Below are 21,824 nucleotides of genomic sequence, written 5' to 3' on the forward strand. Positions count from 1 at the left end.
TAGCTTCAGGCTTACAACACAGTGATTTGACAAGTCTACACATTATGCTATGCTCACAAGTATATCTGTCACCATACAAAGCTATTAAAACACCATTGACTAGGGGCACCTGGGTGGCTCAGTCAGTTAAGCATCCAACTTCTGCTCAGGTCATGATCTCATGGTTCTTGAGTTCAAGCCCCACAATGGGTACTCTGCTATTAGCACAGAGCCTGCTTTAGATCTTCTGTCCCCCCCTATCTGTCCCTCCCCCACGGGTTCTCTCTCTCTCTCTTTCTCTCTCAAGATAAATAAACTTAAAAAAAACAAAGCATTGGCTATATTCCCTATGCTGTACTTTTCATCATCGTGACTTACCCATTCCAAAACTTGAAGCCTACTTCTCACTCCCTTTCACCCCTCTTGCCACCACTCCATCCCCAACCTCCTCTCCAACAAGCACCAAGTTTGTTTGATTTTGGAATTTAAATCAGATCTGTGGTATGTCCAAGGAACCCAAGTACTATTTACAGTATTATTCTATGGAAAATACCCCTAATCCAAACAACTAATTTACGATGGAACTTTAAGAGCAGAGCAGATTTGTGAGTATCCTGGTTACCTAGGATTTCAAATACACTTTTATTCCAAAAAGTTTAAAGCAATTTCTTTGATATATACTGATGGTGCAGTGTCTACAATTGGGTGGGAGCTGAAAGCTGAATGGGGCGTGGCTCTGGCCCTCCAGGAGTAGGTCACATACAAGGGGTAAAAAGAGAGTCAGGAGGCCAGGCTCCCCTCGTGCAAGCAGGCAGACCTTGGTGGAGTTAGACTTTCAGGCTCCAGCAGCTGGCTCCCTAATTGCAGTTCAGGCTGCAACTGTTGCTACAAGTTGTCAGTAAAGATAGGCTGATCTAAAGAAGAGCTATAAAACCAGATGGAGAAAGCACCATGCAGTAGGCTAGTTTGGGAAAAAGGAGCTTCAGTTGGAAGAATGAGAACAGATTTCAGAGAGGAACATCTGGGCGGAGAGGTTGGGAGCCCAGGGTTCTCTGGTGAAGGACTGTGCTCAGGGAAGGAGTGCCAGGGCAGGAGCAAGAGAATAAGGATTCGGTGGTAGGACAGGAAGGACAGGAGAGAGCAGCAGGAAATGAAGTTGAAGAGATAAGCTGGGATCAGATTGTGGGGTCCTCCAAGCTTGCCTACGTAAGGTCATATGTTTTGGAGAATACAATAAAAAGGTAAACCCTGTCTCTTAGGAACAGACAAGCATGCCAAACAGCTCCTCAGTGGCTTTCAACTAGTTGTTTTGAATTCAATATTCTCTCCTCTTTCAAATCTTTTCCCATAAAGTTGTAATAATTCTGAGAAGAAGCGCCTGTCTGAGCAGCTTAAATAAAGTGTTTTGTGCTAAAGGCTCCTGGACACTGCCAGTTCTGCCCTCGGTTATGTGAAGGATTTGTCTTTAGCTGCTTCTTCCTGTGTCTCTTTCTGCTTGTCTCCCCCAGGTGCTCATGTTTTTCCTTCTCTTCCTAGTAAAACTTCTTCCCAATTGTATACAACTCACCAGTGTAGGACACCTTGGACATGGTTTAAAAGATTTCCCCACATCATTCTGGGACCAGAGGAGTGTGTATTGGGGTCAGAGACCTCAGAGGTGAGACACAGCCTGGTGAGGAGCCAAGATCTGAAGCTCTGGAACCTTGGCCCCAGCACCCACCAGATGAGTGACCTTGAGGTAAAATAGAGATAATGAGCATGCCCAACTGTCTGGTGGAAGAGAGGATTAAGTAAACTAGTGTGTGTGAAATGTCAGACATGGTGCCCAGTGTACCAACATAACAGCAGCTGGGATAGAGCATGGCAGTCCCCATCTGTGACCACAGGGACCTCCAAGATGCTGAATTGTCTAAGTACTTGGGAACCACTGAAAGCAGGAAGAGAAGGGGAGCTATTTGGGACCCAAGAGCTGAGCTTGAGCTCACTGCCTCCTAGGAAGAATGGACCTTCTGACTCCAGGTCCAAATGATCCCTATTGAGCTAAACTCCTATGCCCAGCCCTCAGGACCCTTGTGAACTCCACTGCTAGTGACTCTCGGATCCTGCATATTGGCCAGGCTGGTCTCTACACTGACCTCCTATTCTGGAGTCAGTCAGCTTTCTGGTACCCCTCTCCATGATACCAATATGTTCCCTTATCTCATTCCCTTTCCGGTGACCCCTTCTCAGCTTCAGGCCCAGCCTCCTTCCCTGACCATCTGGCTTGCATCCAGCCACCAATTCTGAAGCCCACAGTACCAAGAGTACTCCGTGCGGGACACCCAGTCACTCAGAGTTTTGCCTCCCCATGTACGTAATCAGTTCCTGCAGGCTGGGAGACCTAGCTTCATCCTCCTTTTCCAGCTCCCCAAACAGCTGGGGACATCCTGCACAAATAGCAGGTGTCCTATTCATGCATGTTAATTAAGCCTCAGTGCAGGACCTCACCCTTGACTCTATCAGGGGATAAGCCAGTGGTCTGGTTAAAAAACTACAGATCCTTTCTGTAAACACTGCTTCCTACCCAAAGAGGCTGAGCAGGCTGAAATCTGAACAGCAGCCCTGGCCATACATTCACATAAAGGGGCCCCTCACCCATGCGTCTCCCTTTAGTCTCCCCCAGTGCATGTTTTTCCACTTTATATGAGGCCCCAGTTCAGACCATCCCTCCATGGAGCCTTTGCTCTCTACTCCCACTAAAGCCAAGTTTGTCCATCCTGGGCTTCCCCCATCGTCACAAGTGCTCTTATAGCCTGTTCTTAATGGGAAACATAAGGCAGGACAACAGTGACAGCCTCAACTTCTGAAAAAATCCCTTGGGAACAAAACTGCTTTGCATGGGCACAATAAAAATATAATAAAATGGCATCCTTTCCAGTTTCTGCAGTCTTGTGACAAAATACTCTGTACACATAGGATGTATGTCACACAGAGGTTCCATCTGTCCCAGCGCACCGAAGATCAACAGAGCTGACCTTCAGCAAAGGCGCCCAACTATACAGTTCACTGCTAATTCTATCTCCCTCTTCCTTTATGTTTCCCTCCTGTCCTCTCGACCTTGGAAGTGGGACTCACAACCTAGTTTGTAGGGCCTGGTGCAAAATGAAAACATAGGCTCCCTGTTCCAAAATTATTAAGAATTTCAAAATATCCTAGGACAGCAGAGCATTTCGTTTCATATGGGGATCCTCCACTTGTCGTGCTGGGAGGCTGGACCCCTGCCCACAGGCAGAATCCAAGGCTAGTCCACTTTCTCTCCCTCCATCACCACAGGAAGAATTCCTGCTTCAAAGTGCAGCTTCAAACCATTTATTTGTATTTAAGCCTCTTATATCTATGATTTCAGGATAAAAAGCATTTGTCCCTCCTTAAAGGACCTTAAAGCATCCGCAAACAAATGAGGGTATCTGAGGTAGGAAGTGGGACAAACAGGATAGGGTGAGTGACAGAGGAACCCAGTGTCACATAGGACTGCTCAAAACTTAAAAGTAAGCCAGCATGGTCTCTCCAGTGCACAGTGAGGTGACAGACAGTCAGAAGGGCTGTCCTAAGTTCTAACACCCTCACTGCCCTAGAGATGCTGGCTGAGAACCAAGGCCCAACTCAGCTCCTGAAGCCCTCCTGCTGTCCAGTCTGCCAGCACATCTCCCCACACTCCAAACACAGGTTAGATGCCCCACTGTGCAGAATCTCCCTCCCACTACACCCTAACTCTCCTTATTTCTGCACCAAGACCTCCTGATGCCCCCCAAAAGGCCCAGAAATGCATCTGAATGCCTGCCTTTACCTTTTTAAGTTTATTTAGGGGCACCTGGGTGCCTCAGTCAATTGGGTGTCCGACTCTTGGTTTTGGCTCAGGTCGTGATCTCACAGTTGGTGAGTTTGAGCCCTGCGTTGGGCTCTGTGCTGACAGCACAGAGCCTGCTTGGGATTCTCTCCCTCCCTCTCCCTCTCTTTTTGCCCCTTTCCCACTTGCTCCCCACCCAATGTAAACTTTAAAAAAAAGTTTACTTATTTATTTTGAGAGAGAGAAAAAGCATGCCTGCCCTACCTTTTCAACCCCAAGTCACAAAGTTGCTGACAAAGAAGCATATCACCAAAATGCATGCTGAGGAAAGAGCCCACTTCCTGTCCTCACAGCCCCAAGCACCTGGCTCTCCAAGTACCCAGGACTTGGAAATGGATTTGACTTGTCCAAAACAGCTTTACCAAAGTGGTCACAGGGTATCCCTTACAGCTTATAGTGAGACACAAACAATGGAAGTCAAAAACTCAGCATCTTCACTCTTTGCCTTAGCTTCCCAGAAGGCACAAGGGGTTGGCTGTTGAGCACAGGAAGTTGGGATTTACTGTACAGGCAGCTACTAAGGTTTTATAGCAATTTCTATATCCCTTGATTTAAATGCATCTCAAGGTGCCCTCAAAATTTTCACTTTCTTGCAGATCACGGCTTGGCTCCACCTCACCACAAATCTGACCCTGCTCTTGCTACCACCAACCCTGCAAAAGCTGGCAGAGAGTGACAGAAGAGCCACCCATGGAGACAGTAGACACGACTGCCTCACACAGACTCACATTCTCAGAAGTTTGGATTATAAAAGAGGAATAATTTGGAAAGCTAAATTGTTTTATGGAACCATGTCAAATTTATGTTCAAAAGTTCTACTTAAAAATATGAAGTCAAAGCCAAAAGTTATGCCACTAAGACTTAAATAGGAGTCTGGATATCCTATAGTGAAGGAATAACTAAGCCACAAACAAAAAAAAAAAATTCTGTTCACTTGAGGAGATAAACATTTAGGCATCCTAAGGCACAGGATTTGATCACATTTTTCTACTTCTTTTCCCAGATAGTTATAAAAAAAAATCCATGCTATTATGTGAGAAGCCAATGCGATAATCAATGCCAACAAAATGTCTAGGGAAAGGGAGAGGAGGCACATGCTGTTCTCTCTGTGTTTTAGAGACAGAAAATAATTACATCAATATCGATCATAGACAGTCACCAATGTGGTATTCTCCGTCTGCAAGCTTCACAGCACCCTAGAAGGTGGCCACGGTCAGGTCAGACCTGATAAATAATCTATCTTAATTCCTTCTTTCAGAGACAAGGTTCCCAAAGGGTCAGTGTTGTGTCCTGGTCATCTCGGAGAGTGTATGTCAGAGTACCCTCCAGGGACAGTTGTTTGGCAAAGCTGAGAAGAAAAGAAGTTGAAGCAGTGCTTTGCGTGTTGCAGAAGGTTGGGACTGGGTAGGGCCTTGGAGGACATTAAGCCAAGTCTCTTCGGAGAGAGGAGGAAACCGAGTCTTAAGGGGCTTGAGTATATTGGTCAAAGTCACACAGCTCCCCGTGCTCATGTCATCATGCTACCTGCCTCATAGGTAGCTTTAAGCTTTGCCTAACTGTTATCATCTGGAAGCATTCATGTGTTTTTATTATTATTTCTTTAAACACAAAGAATCCCCATTCTCATTCCGGGTTCAGCAGATCAGTTACCTTTGTTTAGAACTGAGTGTGGAAGACCTAAAATTTTCCCATTGTCTTTTACTAAATCACTCTAACTTCTGGACTACTGATACCCCAAACACAAAATCAATCTCTCTACGGTTATATTTAGAAACCCAAATAAGTTACTTCAAAGACCTATTTCACCCTTATAAGGTCTCATCACTTGTTCTAACTCATAGAAAACAGATTTCAAATCAGACCTTTTCCATTGTCTTCTTTCCCTTTGTGTGTAGATCAAAGAATCAGGAACCAGGATTACAAAGGTCCTCAAATGTAATCCAGTCCAGCCACAACTCTGATCCTAGAATCATGAATTATAACCTCCTGACCAAGTGGCCATCCAGTTGGTGACCAAATTCTCACAGTAACAGGATTCCCACTTTGCTCTGGAACATCACTATTTGAAAGTTGCTCCGTATGTAGACTTTGACTCGACCTTCCTGAAGCTTCCCTGGACTAGTGGATTCTTTCAAAATACCCTATTTCCTGAGAATACAAAAGATTGCCACCACAATCTTTTGTGGTAAGAACAAAAAAAAATGAAATAAATTGTACTTATGACAGTTAAATATGTATAAATGTATCTAAAGTGTGTGTCTATTCACTCATCCTAAGAAAACAGCCTACTAGACTTTCACCAAATCTGGAAGGTATGTGTGGGTTGATCTGCCTTAAAACACAGGCTGTGTGCTGCACATGTGAGCAACACTGGGTAGCTAGGATAACAGTGTCTCTAACAGAAAGTCAGCCATATCTCAAAGCCAATAAATTCAGGGGTAGGGGGCCTATGTCACTGCTGACTGAGAATAACAGGCCTTGTGTATCAAGACACTGTACACAGAAAAGCAGAGGTTTCAAATATGAATGTATATGAAAAATCACAAGGGCCAACATTCCAAATGGCAGGCATTAACTTATAACCAAGTTCTTTTGAAAGTGCTTTGTATGTGGGCAGCTCTTGTGGCATTCTCCAGGGCGAGTGGCAACCAGGATTTTGCTTTTTAAGGATGTTTATGACTTTCCCTGGGGGTCCACCAGTAAGATATTGTATGTGGAAACATTTCATAAACTTCAAAGCGCTATAAAATGTGCTGCTACGACATCATGATATTTTGAATTCTGAGTGCCCAGCATGTGCTTGTACTTGCTAGCTGCCAAATGTGCTAGGTATTTTTCATACCTCATATAAATGAGTAACAACAAAAACATCCTGACGACCAAAAAGCTTGATCTTGTACAAGATATCTTTACCTGGCTCTAGGTATATGAAAATGATTACCAAAATTACATGAGTTTATGGTTCACATATAAAGTGGAAAAAAATCGTAAGATGGGGAAGTGTCCAAAGAGAACAGGCATACATAGCAGTGAAAGCCATTTTGATATGACTAAACAGACTCTGTCTTGCTTGCAGGCAACAAGAGGGTCATTATGTAACCAAAGTTGGGAGTAAGGTAATAGTGGACACAGCCACACATCTGAGAAGTTGAAGTAGATTCTCTCCAGAAACAGGAGGGAGAGGTGGATGCCCTCGGAAGTTATTTCCTCTCCCAAATTATTAGTTGATTTTTGCCCCAGTAACAGTGGAAAAGTTGGCAAGAAGATACTAATGAAACTTCAAGAAACTAGATAAGGCCAATTTCTCCTCCAAGTAGACACAATCACACACAAACTAATATTTGGCTGCTCTGTGCCCATGAAAAAAAAGCTAAGCCATTCATGTCACTAGTTTTCATGTGCTGTGACTGTACAATATAAGCTAGTGGTTAAGGATGGGGACTCTGGAATCAGACTTCCCAGGCTCAAATCCTGGCTAACTGCACAACCTTGGGCGATTTACTTAATTAATCTGAACTCAATCTTCATCCCTCCTCATAGGGTCATTAAGAAGAAAAAGTGAATTAGTAAATATAAAGTTCCCAGAACAGTGTCTGGCAAATGTTAAGTGCTACAGACCACGTGTTTGCAGTTCTCCTGTTCATGGGCCTGATACCCAGGCCAGATCTCCAGGAGAAGGGCCCAGGGAACAGATCAATTAAAACTGCCTATCATCCTCTGTTTGGGTTTCAATATTTTTTGTTTCTATTTCTTTTCTTTTCTTTTCTTTTCTTTCTTTCTTTCTTTCTTTCTTTCTTTCTTTCTTTCTTTCTTTCTTTCTTTCTTTCTTTCTTTCTTTCTTTCTTTCTTTTTCTTTCTTTCTTTCTTTCTTTCCTTCCTTCCTTCCTTCCTTCCTTCCTTCCTTCCTTCCTTCCTTCCTTCCTAATGAACACAAGAACTCCCTTCTTCTGCCAGGGAACAACGAACCTGTCCACTCAATAAACATGGCTTTCATGAGAAAGTAAGTAAAACGGCCGTCTCTGAGAAATACAAACCCACACTATGTGCCTTTGCTGTGGCTCACCCTCTGCCAGTCATTGCCAAAGCCAGACGCCCGCTTCCCACCGCAGTGACCCGCCTGGGTACCTGGACCCAGATGCCCTTCCTTCTCCTTCCCACCCCAATCCACAAACTTGCCAACCTTCTATGAAATCCGAGGCCGAGTAGGGGCGCCGACTGGGGCTGCGGTCCGCAGGGCCGTTCAGGGTCTCCACCGCCGATTCAATGGCTTCCACCAGTTCATCCCGCTTATCTTTCCTCACGGGTTTCTCTTCGGGGTGGCGGGTCAGGCCCGTCTCCAGCTGGTACACCTTCTGCAGAGTGAAGCTATCGAAAGGCACAGCGGCATACTCGGTGGCCAGCTTGACGCCGGTGTGCACCTCCGCCTTGTCCACCTGGGAGTGCAGGAAGGCCAGAAGGTCCGCCTGCGTTTTCTCTGGGGGGCCCTGCTCCAGCCCCAGGCCCACAGCGTCGCTGGGGTGATACTGCGCGTTCTTGAGCCGCTCACTCCTCTCCTGCAGCTCCTCCTTGAGCTGCGCGATCTGCCTCTTGAGACTGCTGATGTAGTTGCGATGCTGTTCCTCCCACTCCTGCAGCGCGGCCTGGTACCCCTCCTTGCCCGTGGGGCCGTTGGCCCTGGGCAGCCCCAGCTGCTCCTCGTCACCCTTTGGAGTGCAGGCCAGCATGTAGAGGACGGAGACGGCGCAGCAGAGCAGCACCAGCAAAAGCACTACCCGAGACACCCACGCAAGCAACCCCCGGCGAACCATCATCACTCAGGAATTGGCCATGCGTCCAGACCTGGAGACATTCCAGAATGCCAGGGCGCCTCAGAAGGGCTTCCCTGGACTAGACCGCAGGGAGCGTGTGTCTGGAGCCCCCAAGCTGCTTTCATCCATTTCTTTCTACAATGTGTCTGGTCCCTTGAAGTTAGCCACCGCGTGGAGCACTTTTCCTACTTCTAAAGGATGATCATCCAGGCAGGAGCAACGAGTTAGGTGAAGCCTCCAGCTTTTCACACTCATTCCCATCATAGCCTCCCAGACGTGCAGCAGACCACAAGAGGGGACCTGGGAAGAGACCAAATGACAATAACTCTTAAAAGACAGTAACGTCTTTATGCTCTCTGCGGCAATCAACATTCAATAGACTTCCCATGAGGTTTACAGAAAATGTTTATGCCAGGGGATTAAATATCGTTAAATGTTTCTAAATCAGAATACAAACATTCATTTGTAGACGAGTGCACATAAAAAACAAAAGATGCAGGAAAAAGACTGGAAGGAAATATGGCAAAATGTGAATTCCCTCTGAGTGAAAGCATTAATGGTGATTTTCCTTGCTTCTCTAGATTTTTCTGTATCTTATAAATTTCCCGCAGTAGCACATATTATTTTGATGGCTAAAAGGGGAAAAGCTAGGGGTGACTGGGTGGCTCAGTCGGTTGAGCAACCGACTTCAGCTCAGGTCATGATCTCAAGGTTAATGAGTTCCAGCCCACATCGGGCTTTTTGCTGACTGCTCAGAGACTGGAGCCTACTTCGGATTCTGTGTCTCCCCCTCTCTCTGTTCCTCCCCTGCTCACACTCCATCTCTCTCTGTCTCAAAATGAAATACAGATTACAAAATAAGAATAATAAAAGAATAAAATGATAAAAGCGAAACTTTAATGAAACTGAAATTGCAGGCAGGGCCCGCCCAGCACTGATGGAAGCAAAAGGTGAGCCTACATGCTCTCACCTGTGTGCACTCACTCTTGGCAGGGCTGAAAGCTGACAAAATGGTCTTCAAACTCCCTGATGAGGAGGTGGGGAAGAACCTGGAGCTTGAAATATGCAAATAGTAAATGTGGATGATAACATATTAAGATGGAATCTGGGACCATTGTTCCAGCGAGCTCTCCAATCATGCTTGCAGACAGGGGATGATAAGTTTACCATAGAAAGGGATAAGGTTGGGAGAACAGAGACCAGAAATACCTGTCTTGTCAGGACTCAAATCCCAGGCATGTCTCTGCTCCAGCCCCTAGAAGGAATTCTGTGTCCTGACTGATCATCAAGAATACCCAGACAGATTGCAGAGCCTTCCATTTGAATACATGCTCTGCATCTCAACTCCAAGCCATTTGTAACAAACGAGAAGCCAACCTAACTTGCCTTCTCCATTTCCCCTAGGCTCCCTTCCTTCCTCCTCCACCCATTGTGGACACCCCAGAGCACACTGCTTCAATGTTCTCCCTTCCTCCTCAATCCCCTTTTCTCATCTCCCCCTACCCATCTATCTGAGCCAGAAAACAGAGAGAAATAATGGTAAGTGGAAAATAGATCAAATAAACTTTCTGTCTTAGGGAGATATTTATAAAATCTTCTCAGGTGCATCTTTTTATATAACTTATCTTAAAAGCAAGCTCCCTGAGGGTACTATGTCCTGGCCATTTTATAAAAATTTGACATTTTAAATAATTCCCACAATGACAAAATTATTCTTTACAGAGTCTTCATCCAACCCAGAAAATCCAGATTCTGAGTCAATAATCATCTAATTTACTGGTGGTCTGTCCCATTTACTGACTGGAAGTAAGACTCCTGTCGATTAGCAACTTCAGGACCCCTGGGAGAAGACAGAGATGTTCCTTCTAGCATTCTCTCGATGCTGACAATATAGTAAACAATAACAGCCTCATTGACTTTATCTGATATTCACCTGCTATGTCTCATGCACAAAGAGAATTCTTCTTCTATTACGCTTGTGATGTGCCTCTTACATGTACCATTATGTTACCAAAATAGTTTGTTTCTCAATTTTCCTTAAAAATTCAATTCCAATATTCCCCTTGGCCCAAGGAGTCTCTCTCCTATAATTTAGAACAATACACAGTTATTAGTGCTAAGTTTAAAGTGCATGTTTAGCCCTGGAAGCCTTTTCTGTCTGATGAAAATCTTGGGATTTGTATAATTACTATAATTCTGTGATTAAAAACATCTCAGCTTTGGTATTCAGGCACCTTGCTGTTTTTAATGAAATCTCTCAGATGAACTCATTATATCCAAGTATCAAATTACCAGTGAAGACATGTTATCACGTTATTCTACCATTTTAAAGACTTTTACTTTACATGGGTGTCATTAAAGACAAAATAAGCAAATCAAAAAACAAAAATGAGACATTCAACATTACTTATTGTGCCACGGAAGCAAAGTGGGCCATCTTTCTAACAGATTTTTTTAATGGAATAATTGCTACATTTGCATAATAAATTGAAATCATTTGCTTAATGATGCAATATATTAAAGCCATGGCTAAAGAAATTTAAAACTGTACAATAATTACTTTGTTCGGTTCTGTAAAGCTTTTTGAAGTCCAGCCCAGCTTTTGAATTTCACTGGTGTAAATTCCAAGGTTATTTGAAATTCCATTCTTCAAGATGTAAAAGGACAAAAAAACAGATCCTAGGAAGAAATAACTCTTGAAAAGAAATAACAAAAAGCCATAAAAATTACTGCCAAAGAAGAAGTGATGAATTTTTCCTTTTAAATGTCAGGAGCAGATATTACATGTCAGAAACAAAGTTCTACATCCTTTAACAGACAAAATGTTTTCTAACTCTTCTTGTGATCTAATCCATAATCAAAACAGTAACAACTGGTGAAACTGTAGAGGCTCAGAGTGTACACTTCCTGAAGTCAGGAGGCTTATGCTTCTTGCTTCTCCGGAGACTTCAGCATTTTCATCTGGCAGCACAGAACGTCATTCATAAGAGGACATGTTACTTTCACCAGCTCTTCCACATACAGGAAAGAACACCTCAATGAGACCAGACCAAACCGTTGAGCTAAACCTGTAGGTAAACCAGACCCAACATCGAGCTAAAAGGCACCTTGCAATGTCTCCCTATCTCTACAGGGGTGTTAGGAGAATTAAGAGTTAACATTTATCATGTGTTTACAGACCTACAGATGGAAAGCACCATGTAATTACCAAGGACTACTACAAGTTAGAGGTGACAGTGAAAATATAGCTTTATGTGATCACAGCAGCATTGTTCTACTATTTTTAAAACTTAGAAAAGGCATCCAGATTTTAGACTAGTTCAGTCTTTGGGGGTATATGGGAACAGGGAAGGAGTGGAGAGCAAGTTGGGAGTGCTGTCAATAACCAATTTTAGAATATTTGGGGGAAGAGAGATGCGTATTCTTTTTTTTTTTTAATTACAGAAGATCCTGTGTTCATCAGATTTCTTGCCACTGACATTTTTTAAATCTTTTTTTTAAGATTTTATTTTTTTAATCTCTACAGCCAATATGGGGCTCAACCTCACACCCCAAGATAAAGAGTCACATGCTCTACCAACTGAGCCAGTCAGGTGCCTCTCTTACCACTTACATTTTTAAATGTCTGTCTTTACTAATTGCTCTCCTCAATACTTTCCTGGCCCTGGTCAACTCCCCAAGGATGATTCTGTGATACATCTTGTCCAAAACACTGAATTTATTGACTAGAATGAAGGGACTATCCAAGCACAATGGTCTTGCTTGACCAAGACTACCAGTATTGCAATTCCTGGGCAACAAAACCACAAGGGTAAAGGCTTCTTTGTAGTCTACTGTAAAGGCAAAACAATGCTGAAGAGCAACACTTTCTAGTATCCACCCAGGTCTGAGCCCACCTAAAGCAAGGTTATTCCCCAAACTCTCAGAATGGAAGAGCATTCTCAGTGCAGACTGGTGTTCCATCATCGATGGGCCAGAATCACCCTAATAGCTTTCTCCCTGGATGGAGGATTGTTTACGGAATCTACAGCACTTTCTGAACGTTTAAGCCAGAGAGCCCGAAAGACATACCGGGCCTGTGCCAAGGCATCCAGCAATGGAGTGGGTTTCTCAGATTCTAGGTACAAGTTATCTGATGGCTCTGACATCCTGCTGGGACCAGAAAGCATCCAGGACATCACTCAAATCTCCAAATAACCCAGCAGTAGGCCAGAATCACGGTGTACTCCATCTACGATACTGCTGTTACCATACTTAAATAGTTATTAAGCACCCGCTATGTTGAATGCACTCCTATAAGATGTTACAGGAAAAGATGAACGAGGCATAAATTCCAACATCAGCAGGTTTATACTGTGCTTAAAGCTTTCTTAAATGACTACAAGCCCCAAATAGGCAAACACCATTAAAATAAATTAATGCCATGCTCCCACCTACCAAATGTATATGGAAAACAGGAGTGTTGAGAAGAATAAAATAATAAATTTTAAAATGACAAGCTTCAGTAGCGCCTGGGTGGCTCAGTCGGTTGGGCGTCCGACTTCGGCTCAGGTCATGATCTCACGGTTCGTGGGTTCGAGCCCCGCATCGGGCTCTGTGCTGACAGCTCAGAGCCTGGAGCCTGCTTCAGATTCTGTGTCTCCCTCTCTCTGTGACCCTCCCCCGTTCATGCTCTGTCTCTCTCTGTCTCAAAAATAAATAAACATTAAAAAAAATTTTTTTTAAAAATGACAAGCTTCGAGCTTAAAATAAATGGTAGAATCAACAATATTTGTTAAGATAAGATAGCCAAGTGGCTGCGGGTTATCATTTCATCTTAGAGCAGAAGCTCTTGGAGGCTAAAACCAAGACAAGCCTAACTTTGGGCCAGAGTCCAATACTTACTCCAAATGGAGACAGTGGAAATTAGAAATTCTATGACTAGGACAGAGTGGTTATTAGGATGGGTATGTGAACTTCACTCTACAGATTCCAGTGAACACTTTGGTCATGAGAGCTGTATACTATGACAGAGAGCCTGCCAAGATGTGTCTATTAATGGCCACAAGATGCTTATAAATCACCAAGGACTCCAGAACAGGCCCCACTGATGAAATGCATTCAGGGTCAGCAGAGGCAGAAAGGACAGTGGTTTCATGGTGAGACCAGGTCAGGCAGCACTATACACTACAATGACAGACCTTGTGAGTGATAAAGGAAACTATTCAAGGAGTGGCAATAAATTCTACAAGACATCCCCACCCTGTGTGCAGGCACAGCCAAAAGGGTTGATGGGGGAAAAAACAAGCAGTGTCTACTGGGCCAGGAAGTGGTAGACCAAAGCCCCAGTGCTGCCGTGTGAGTCTCTTCCACTCTGGGACAGACAATCAGCTCTTTCACGGCAAGGGCATAAGCTAACCTTCGGTCAAAGGATTAGCCGTACTAATAGAACACAAATTGAGGTTATATCTCTTGGATAAACATACCATCCTGGACATGTGTGGAAAAGGCATCAAGTACAGATTCTTATTCAGAGAGCTTCCAAATGCTCTAAAAAATGTGTATGTGATATAAATGTATCTAACACTGTAAGCTTTACTCAAACACATGGCTTCTTGGTAATTTCTTCCACTTCAGGCTAACTCTTCTGTGCAGGGCATGGTGGCCAGCTTCCAGTGTGACCCTCAACATTGTCTCCCTCTGGATTTTCACAGCTCTGTGTTTGCCTCCTACATCATACTGTGGATTTGATATGAGTGACCAATAACATATGGCAGAAGTAGAGCACAATTCTGCAAAATTCAACAGAAAACAGATAAAAGCCGTTAAGAGAGCGGAAAAACCCTAAAGCTCACAGCACCTCCTCCCAGTCCATTCTGTTTACAGACTTTTCTAAGTTTGTTCCATCTGCCTTCTCTTAAAGGAAATGAGGATATACAACTAACTCCTGCAACTGTTTCGTTGAGTCCACAATCATCTGCCTCTTGCGCACAGTTAGTTTAGGGTTGAGGTACTTGCAAAGAAGTTAAAATGGCCTGAAAATGAGCATAAGGGCTCAGAATCTCCCTAAACCACATCCACCTGGAAGTGTTAGAGCAAGATTTCTCAGGGGTCAGAGATTTCTGGAATGCAGGTTACTTTTTTCCATGGGTCTTTAGTCAGCACCTATTCTAGTGCCAAATACCGAGGATAACCTCAGCTATGTTCCTGATAGTGAACCTACACCCGAAGCAAGGAGAGAAGCAGGCCGGTATCACTGTCCAAGAATGAAGAGGTGCTAAAGCCGAATCCCAGAATGGGAACAGGGCTTCCACGCCAAGTTGACAATCAAACACCCAGAGTGATCTGTCGAACTGGCCATGAAGAATCTGAAGCATTTCTCCCTGACACCGGCTACCTGGCCTGGGCCTGGGACTATGCCTTCACACAAAAAGGAGTATACATGGACTGTGGCCTCGGTCATGCTGGCAGCTTTGCTGCTCTCTTCCTCTGATCTTGGCACTCAAGATCAGCAATCTCCAAATTTATCAAACGTAATACCACATTCCAGGCAATAAGTAACTTTTGACATATATGTAAGTATGGAAAATTACTCATTTAGAAGTTAAATACAAGTTTTACAGTATTGTTGTATTATATACTCCCAAAACAGTACTCTTAAAATAATGAAATATAAAATTTTTTGTTTTCTCACCTTGATGACCCTTCCTGGGCACCCACAGGGACCTTGCTCCTGATTGTGCTTCATTTCCATGGGCTCCAGTCAACAGAGAATTCCAGAGCCCAGGGAAGCCTTGCTGTTCCCTTCTTAGAGGGACTGTCCTGCCTCTGGACCACACCGACTCCATCCCAGGGTCCCCAATACCTGCCTGCAGACCACATGCCCAGACCACTGCCAGGTCTCTGCCAGGAACACACTTCCTTCTCTTCCCAGAGAACTTAGACTTGGCCTTCAAGATGACCCTTGAGGGTCTGTTCTGTGAGGTCATCCCTATAATCTGGCTCTGAGAACACATTCTCCAGCAACCAGCACAGAGGGGCCAAAGGAATGGGGATGATTACTTATCAGTTGAAAACTTCTTAGTTGAGAGTACCCTCCCACCCTCTCAACTCCACATTGGTCTCCTAAAAGAATCATCCTGATTCCTTTTTCCCTACTTTGAAGCACAAAAAATGAAATGTGGTAAAAGAAATTGGGATCTGCTAGTCGGAAAAAGAAGGCACAGAAGTTAATCACAACTGCACATGCCAACAACTCAGGAAACAGGTCTAAGTCTCTTGTTTTGATTTCGGTTTATAATTTGCTGGCGATGCTTCGAAGAGAAGAACTGATAGAGAGGGGCTTCCTGAATATGCACAGATTTACCATTCTCCCTGCCCCTTGCCCCCCCTTGTTACCTCCAACCTTGTTTCAAGGAGAGTATCAGGGGCTCAATCAGCATAGGTGGCAGCCATGGAGCCTGCAGAGTGAGAAGAGAGAAGGGCCCTAGCACAAGAAGGCTATCCTCAAGGGACTCAGAGTAAGCCTAAAGAGAACCTTTTCCCAGCAGGAAGGAGTCTCAAGCATATATGCAGGGCTGAGTCAGCTGCCAAGATGCCGCAGAGAGAGACCTGCCTCGTCTCCCTCCCCGGCTCAGTCCCACAGGGCTCTCCGCGGCTGGGGGAGCCGCCCTGCACCCTGAAACCAGGCCTCCAATACCCTTCATTGCTCATAATTACAACCACTTACTGAGCATTTACTTTGGGCCAGATATCACACTAAGCACTTTATAAACATTATCTCATTTAATCCTCAAAATAATCTTACGAGCTAAATCATATTATCCCCCATTAAAGATAAGGAAACTGAGACTTAGAGTAGTGAAGCAATTTTCCCAGAGTACACAGCTGGCAAGTGGCCCAGCCCGGTTTCAAATCCAGCTTGGTCTGGTGCCAAAACCCTGCTCTTACCCACTAGGCTATCCTGCTCATCACCTTTAATAATCCTGAACTGCTTGCTGAGGCCCATTCCTCATTCTGCACCCAGCATATCCAATTTTTCTTGCTTCTTAACTCATAATGAGCCTTCTTATTTACGAGCTTGTCCAGCCCCTCAGATGTGCCATTAAGCACTGTTTCTATATAATTTTTGTACCTCCCCATTTAGCTGTGGTTTGCACTTCCACATCCCTTACCAGCTATGCAAACTCACACTATCACTAGAAATAATGCCAGTCCCAGCCATGCCCAGCATGAGCCTTGCTCTGGCCCCACAGTTGGGGCTGGGAAAAAATACCTCTGCAACACTCCACTGCTTCCAAACAAATGCCAGGAACTTATAGCTACATATCAGGTTTAAGACAGCTCAACTAAAAAGCACTCTAGCAAGCAGAATTTTTAATCAACTGAAAGATGTTCTTCTTTGAAAGGAGTAAAAGAGACCATCTCTCGGTCAGTCAAGATGCTGGTGCTGGCTGGCAACACTATGGAATTCTTTCCTGCCAAACACTGATTTCTCACTTCTGTCCTCCCAAGCATGGCACAAGGAGATGCCCATGCAATGGCCATGCACCATGTGCCAACTAATAACCTCACGTGCGGGCCAAAGTCAGCCCTGGCATCAGTGGAGACTCAGGGAAACACACCTCCTAGGGAGACCATGTCCCAAGGTCACACAGCACAGCTTCCAGGGAAATGCACGCTGTTAATTAACAAGGAGGGGAATAATTAAAAGTGAGCAATGCTGGAAGCCAAGTACCTTCTAGCTAAGTAATAAGCATAGGGCCCTAAGCAGATGCCAGGCACAGTTGATGAGTGGTAAATATCAGTTCCGAGGTAAGGTCAGAGGTGTGAATCACATCACACCATGCCATGAAGGCTGAGGTGGCTGCAGGGTGGGATGGGCCCCACTCTAGTTATAGTGAGGGCAGCACAAAGAAGGAAACTGGAGTTCTCTCCTTCCTGATAACATGATCCATGCACCTTATTAGCAGAGAGGAGAAGAAAGATGAGAAATAAGGTTTACTAAATGTCTCTACCACGTACCACCTAACTGGCTTTCAAACATTTTTAGACACACAGCTCCCAGAGCAAGCTAAAAGTGCTCACCTGGGTCAGAGGCAGGGAACTGGTGTCCTTTCAGGCAGCCCTGGGAGGGGATGGGGGGCGCCACTGAGGGCCACTGGAGAATCACTAGGCATCCTGCATTACCTGCTGTCTCACCTAAACCACATGTGAATCATCGATGCCTGTTCTCTAGATGACGAAACTGGGATTCGGGGAGACCGGTTACTTTCCCACATTAGGTAGCGAGCCCCACATCCCCAAACACCACCAGTCACCTACTTCAATCAGCCTGACATTGCAGGGTGTAGACAGAGCTATACAACATGTAGAATTAGATAAAACCAGCAAAGGGAGGCAATGCCCACAAGCAGGGCCACAGAGAAAGAGCAGGAAAGCTGAGAACACGTGCAGCAGGGGAAGCCCTAGAAAAGGACAAAACAGGCCTCTAAAGAGAGGTGGACCATAGATACCAGTCTCTCAATGTGCAAAATGGCACTGTGACCTGAAGGCAAGAGTTGGGGGACATACCCAGCACTGTCTCCCCTCTCCATCCTGGGCTCCTTAGTGGGGGGACTCCCTGCTTTAGTGAAAATAGCTATGACCCAGGTGCTGGCCAAAGCCTGTTTTTCTCTGGCATATGTAGCCTTCTCATGGCTAGTGCATGCTGCCTTCTAGGGGAGGGAGGATCTTTCTTCCCCCCACCCCCAGTCCTGGGCACCAGTCAGCCCATGCCGTGTGTGGCTCTGGTCTACTTCACGTCTCATGAAACAGGGGCATGCGTGCTGCTGGCTCTCCATCTGGCATCCGAAGGCCTGAAGGAAAAACCATTGGAAACACCCTGAATCAAAAGAACACAGCTGTTCTCATGAATCAAAACATGAGTCTCATGTTCTGCTGGCATGTTTGGGGTAAGAAGGGTTAAGAAGAAAACTGCTACTTTTAGGCTGGATGAGATAAACAGCCTACCACCTTTCGGTTCTCCTCTTCCCTCCCCACCTGTAAGGGAGAGAGCAGCACACAAATGAGGGGCTTGCTTTTAGAAAGTGGTTATTACATAACAAGACTGGAGAAAGCACGGATTGTGCAGAATTATTTTAGAAACCCCATGAAGCTAGATCAGCAAAGCCTTCTCTCTTTGTGCCTTCCATCTCATCTGGAAATAGAACCAATAATAGAGAAAAAATTAACAGGAGGATGTCCAACATTACACAAATACAAGATGTACTTTTCACAAAAATAAAACCTTGTGCTGATGGCAGGTAGTTTTTTAAGATTCTGTCCCACCCTACCACGTCTATGAGCGCCTCTTCTAGCCTTCCCTACCCCTTCTTCTAGCTGCCCACTCCCAACAGCCAGTGCTAAGCCTGTCCCTGCTAGGGGGTTAACTGATTATTAAGATATTATTACCTAAAATCATTTCAAGACATTGCTCCGATCAAGAAAGTTACCTGCGACAGACACTGTCATATTTATACATAAACTAGATGGCACAGAGTACTTTCTTAATCCAAGTTTGTCTTCCAGTTTAACACTATGTAGCATTCTACTAACATGTTCTCTGTAGTACTCTTAAAATATTCCATGCTCCTTCTGTAAACTATTGCCTATCTAGGACTCCACTCTAAATGCATCTTCCTCCAACTTCTCTGATGTCTCCTATGAGGCAGTTTCCATTAACAGCATACCCATTTTGCAGACATTGGGGCAGAAGTTAGTCATTTGCCCAAGTCACCTGGCCTGAAATGGCAGAACTGGGTTTCCAATCCAGGCAGTATGTCTCTGTTGTCTCTACTCTTGATCGCTATGCTACAAGGCTTCTCTATAGTTTGCTACATGCTCAGCAGAGGAGTGTTCAAGGTAACAGGGAAGAGCAGAGAGAAGGCTGATGTAGGACCACACCGTTCACAGTGCTGGATGGGAAGGAGGCAGGAGAGGAGCTGGGACAGGTTTTATAACAAGGAGCCCCATGTAGAAGACAGCTCTCACCAGAATATGACCATGCTGACAGGCTGATCTCACACTCCTGGCTTCCAGAACTGTGACAAATCAATGCTTGTTACTTAAGCCACCAGTCTATAACACGAAATTTTATAAGAGCAGCCCTCACAGCCTATAACCAGCTCTTGTATCATAACAGGGGATTTAAACTTTATTCTATAGGTGATGGTTAGACAGCCATGTAAGTGTTTAGATAAGAGAGTCACATGATCAGAACTGAATTTTAGCAAATGGGCAGATGAGATGGGCTGGAGAGGGAAGACTGGCATTAGAGAAGCCAGGTAGGAGCCATTCCACCACTACAGTTTCTAAGGGATGTGGAAGCAGCAGCACTAAATATGGGGGAGGGCAGATTCAAGAAGTATCCCTGGGTACCACCTCCAGGACTTGGACACCAATCAGATGAGGGGGGAGAAAGTGTCCATCGAGAACAAGGCCAAGGGTTTAGCTTGTGCGACTTGGAGGCTGGAGCTACCACTGCAAAAGCCAACACACTCAAGAGAAGATTTAGCAGAAAGATGAGTTTGGTTTTGAACATGCAGACATAGCCATGGAATGACAGGTAGAGGGGGAGGCCTTCCGAAGGAGGTCCCCGCCTGCGTTCTTCGAATTGTCTGCACAGGCAAGTGCCTGCTATGCCAATTCCTGTGCCTTGATAAGACTTCACATTTATGTTCGTTTTGACCCTCTGAAGCACTTTCTCATCCCCTTTTACCCTATTGGTACAGCTCAGTGGTTGAGAGGACAGGTTCTAGGGTGCAGACTATTGAGTCCTACAGTTATTTGGCTTCTCCCAGCCTTTATTTCCCAAACACAGGAGCACAGAGAGGTCCGCGGTCCTTCTGAGAGTAAATGAGATAGTGCATGTGAAGTGCTCGGCATAGAGCCTGGCATGAAGCTAACATGAAATCAGTGTGAGCCAAAATAAGGCCGAAGCCATAGATATAAGCCTGACACTGACATTGTTTCACTGATGAGAAAAATTAACCAAGGAGGAATAGCCTATTTTATACATATTTACTGCACTGGCATAAAGCAGTCAGAAAGAACTAGGACCCAGGGTGCCAGACTCTTGGTCTCTTTCCTCTGAACTATACTTCCAAAGTTTCAAATCAAAGTAATTCTCTCACATCCTTACTATCCCCCCAAAGCCCAGTTTGTTTGTTTGTGTGTGTGTTTCTTTGGAGAGAGAGAGGGAGGGAGGGAGGAAGGAAGGAAGAAAGGGAGGGAGGGAGGGAGAAAGGAAAAGAAAGGGAAGGGAAGGGAAGGGAAATCTGTAATGAATCTGAAAAGTTCTCCCCAAACTCCCATTTATACTAAATAGTACAGATCTCACCAGGTTATTAGGGGAGTTTTAAAAGGCAATTGCATTGCAAGGCTTAGGTCAGTGTCCAGGCACACTGGAAGGACACAGGAGTGGCTTTCTTTAGCTTCTTCAACATCATTTGGGCCTCAGGATAACATATTTCAGGGCTGTGGACATGAGATCGCAAGCCACAAAGTTTTCTGACCAGAGGACTGACCACACGGACCTAACTTGACTATCAGACCTGCCAAGTCACTATTACAAGGATGGCAGGGTACTGTTTGGGAGAAATCTCAGAACTTCCTAGGATACTTTTGAAAAGCAATTTTCCAGTAGCTCCAAATGATATGAATCAATATGCTAGTGTTCTGATTTCACCTGCTGGTAGTAGAGATATTCCTGGGGTTCAAAAGAAAACTTCAAATAACAATAAAAGCTGCTTCCAAAATAAGGCCTCAAAATGTCTCTGGTAAGAAGAGTTCCCTGATTCCTTCCTTTGACTATACATCATTACCATAACAGCTCTCAGTTCAAAGCTGCCCAAGACGGGCATTGAATGCTTCTTCCTGAAAGATAAATTGGAATATTATCCTTCTGATGATGTACGTGAGTCTGCAACAATTGCTACGGTTCCTACACCTGCACTACATAATGTCAAAGGAGCAAAACAAACAAGAGTTTCGTCCTAGGCTACAGCGACCCCCATCCCAGCCTGTGCCAGATGAGCAGCTGTTCCGAAACCACCATGTGTTTGGTCTGCACCCACCGGGCTTTACAGGAAAGGCACATGGGACTCTCGTAAGCAGCATATGCGCCATAACAT

The 21,824-nt window shown here is 44.8% G+C and overlaps 1 protein-coding gene across 12 annotated transcripts in view; it reads right to left on the bottom strand.

Annotated features, from left to right (window-relative positions):
• CSGALNACT1 (chondroitin sulfate N-acetylgalactosaminyltransferase 1) overlaps nucleotides 1–21,824 on the bottom strand; it is a 354,851-nt gene that overhangs the window by 89,922 nt on the left and 243,105 nt on the right. For 10 of the 12 annotated variants that reach the window (XM_058720460.1, XM_058720464.1, XM_058720462.1 and 7 more), the window contains one exon: nucleotides 8,046–8,973. In XM_058720460.1, coding sequence (XP_058576443.1) covers nucleotides 8,046–8,676 — 631 coding nt within the window. In that variant the 5' untranslated portion in view covers nucleotides 8,677–8,973. Of the gene's footprint in view, nucleotides 1–8,045; nucleotides 8,974–11,233; nucleotides 11,369–21,824 lie in introns of all 12 variants that reach the window. The other 2 variants (XM_058720470.1, XM_058720469.1) reach the window with 1 other exon arrangement.

The sequence above is a fragment of the Neofelis nebulosa genome, chromosome 3 (assembly GCF_028018385.1).
Source record: "Neofelis nebulosa isolate mNeoNeb1 chromosome 3, mNeoNeb1.pri, whole genome shotgun sequence".
Classification (NCBI taxonomy): Eukaryota; Metazoa; Chordata; class Mammalia; order Carnivora; family Felidae; genus Neofelis; species Neofelis nebulosa.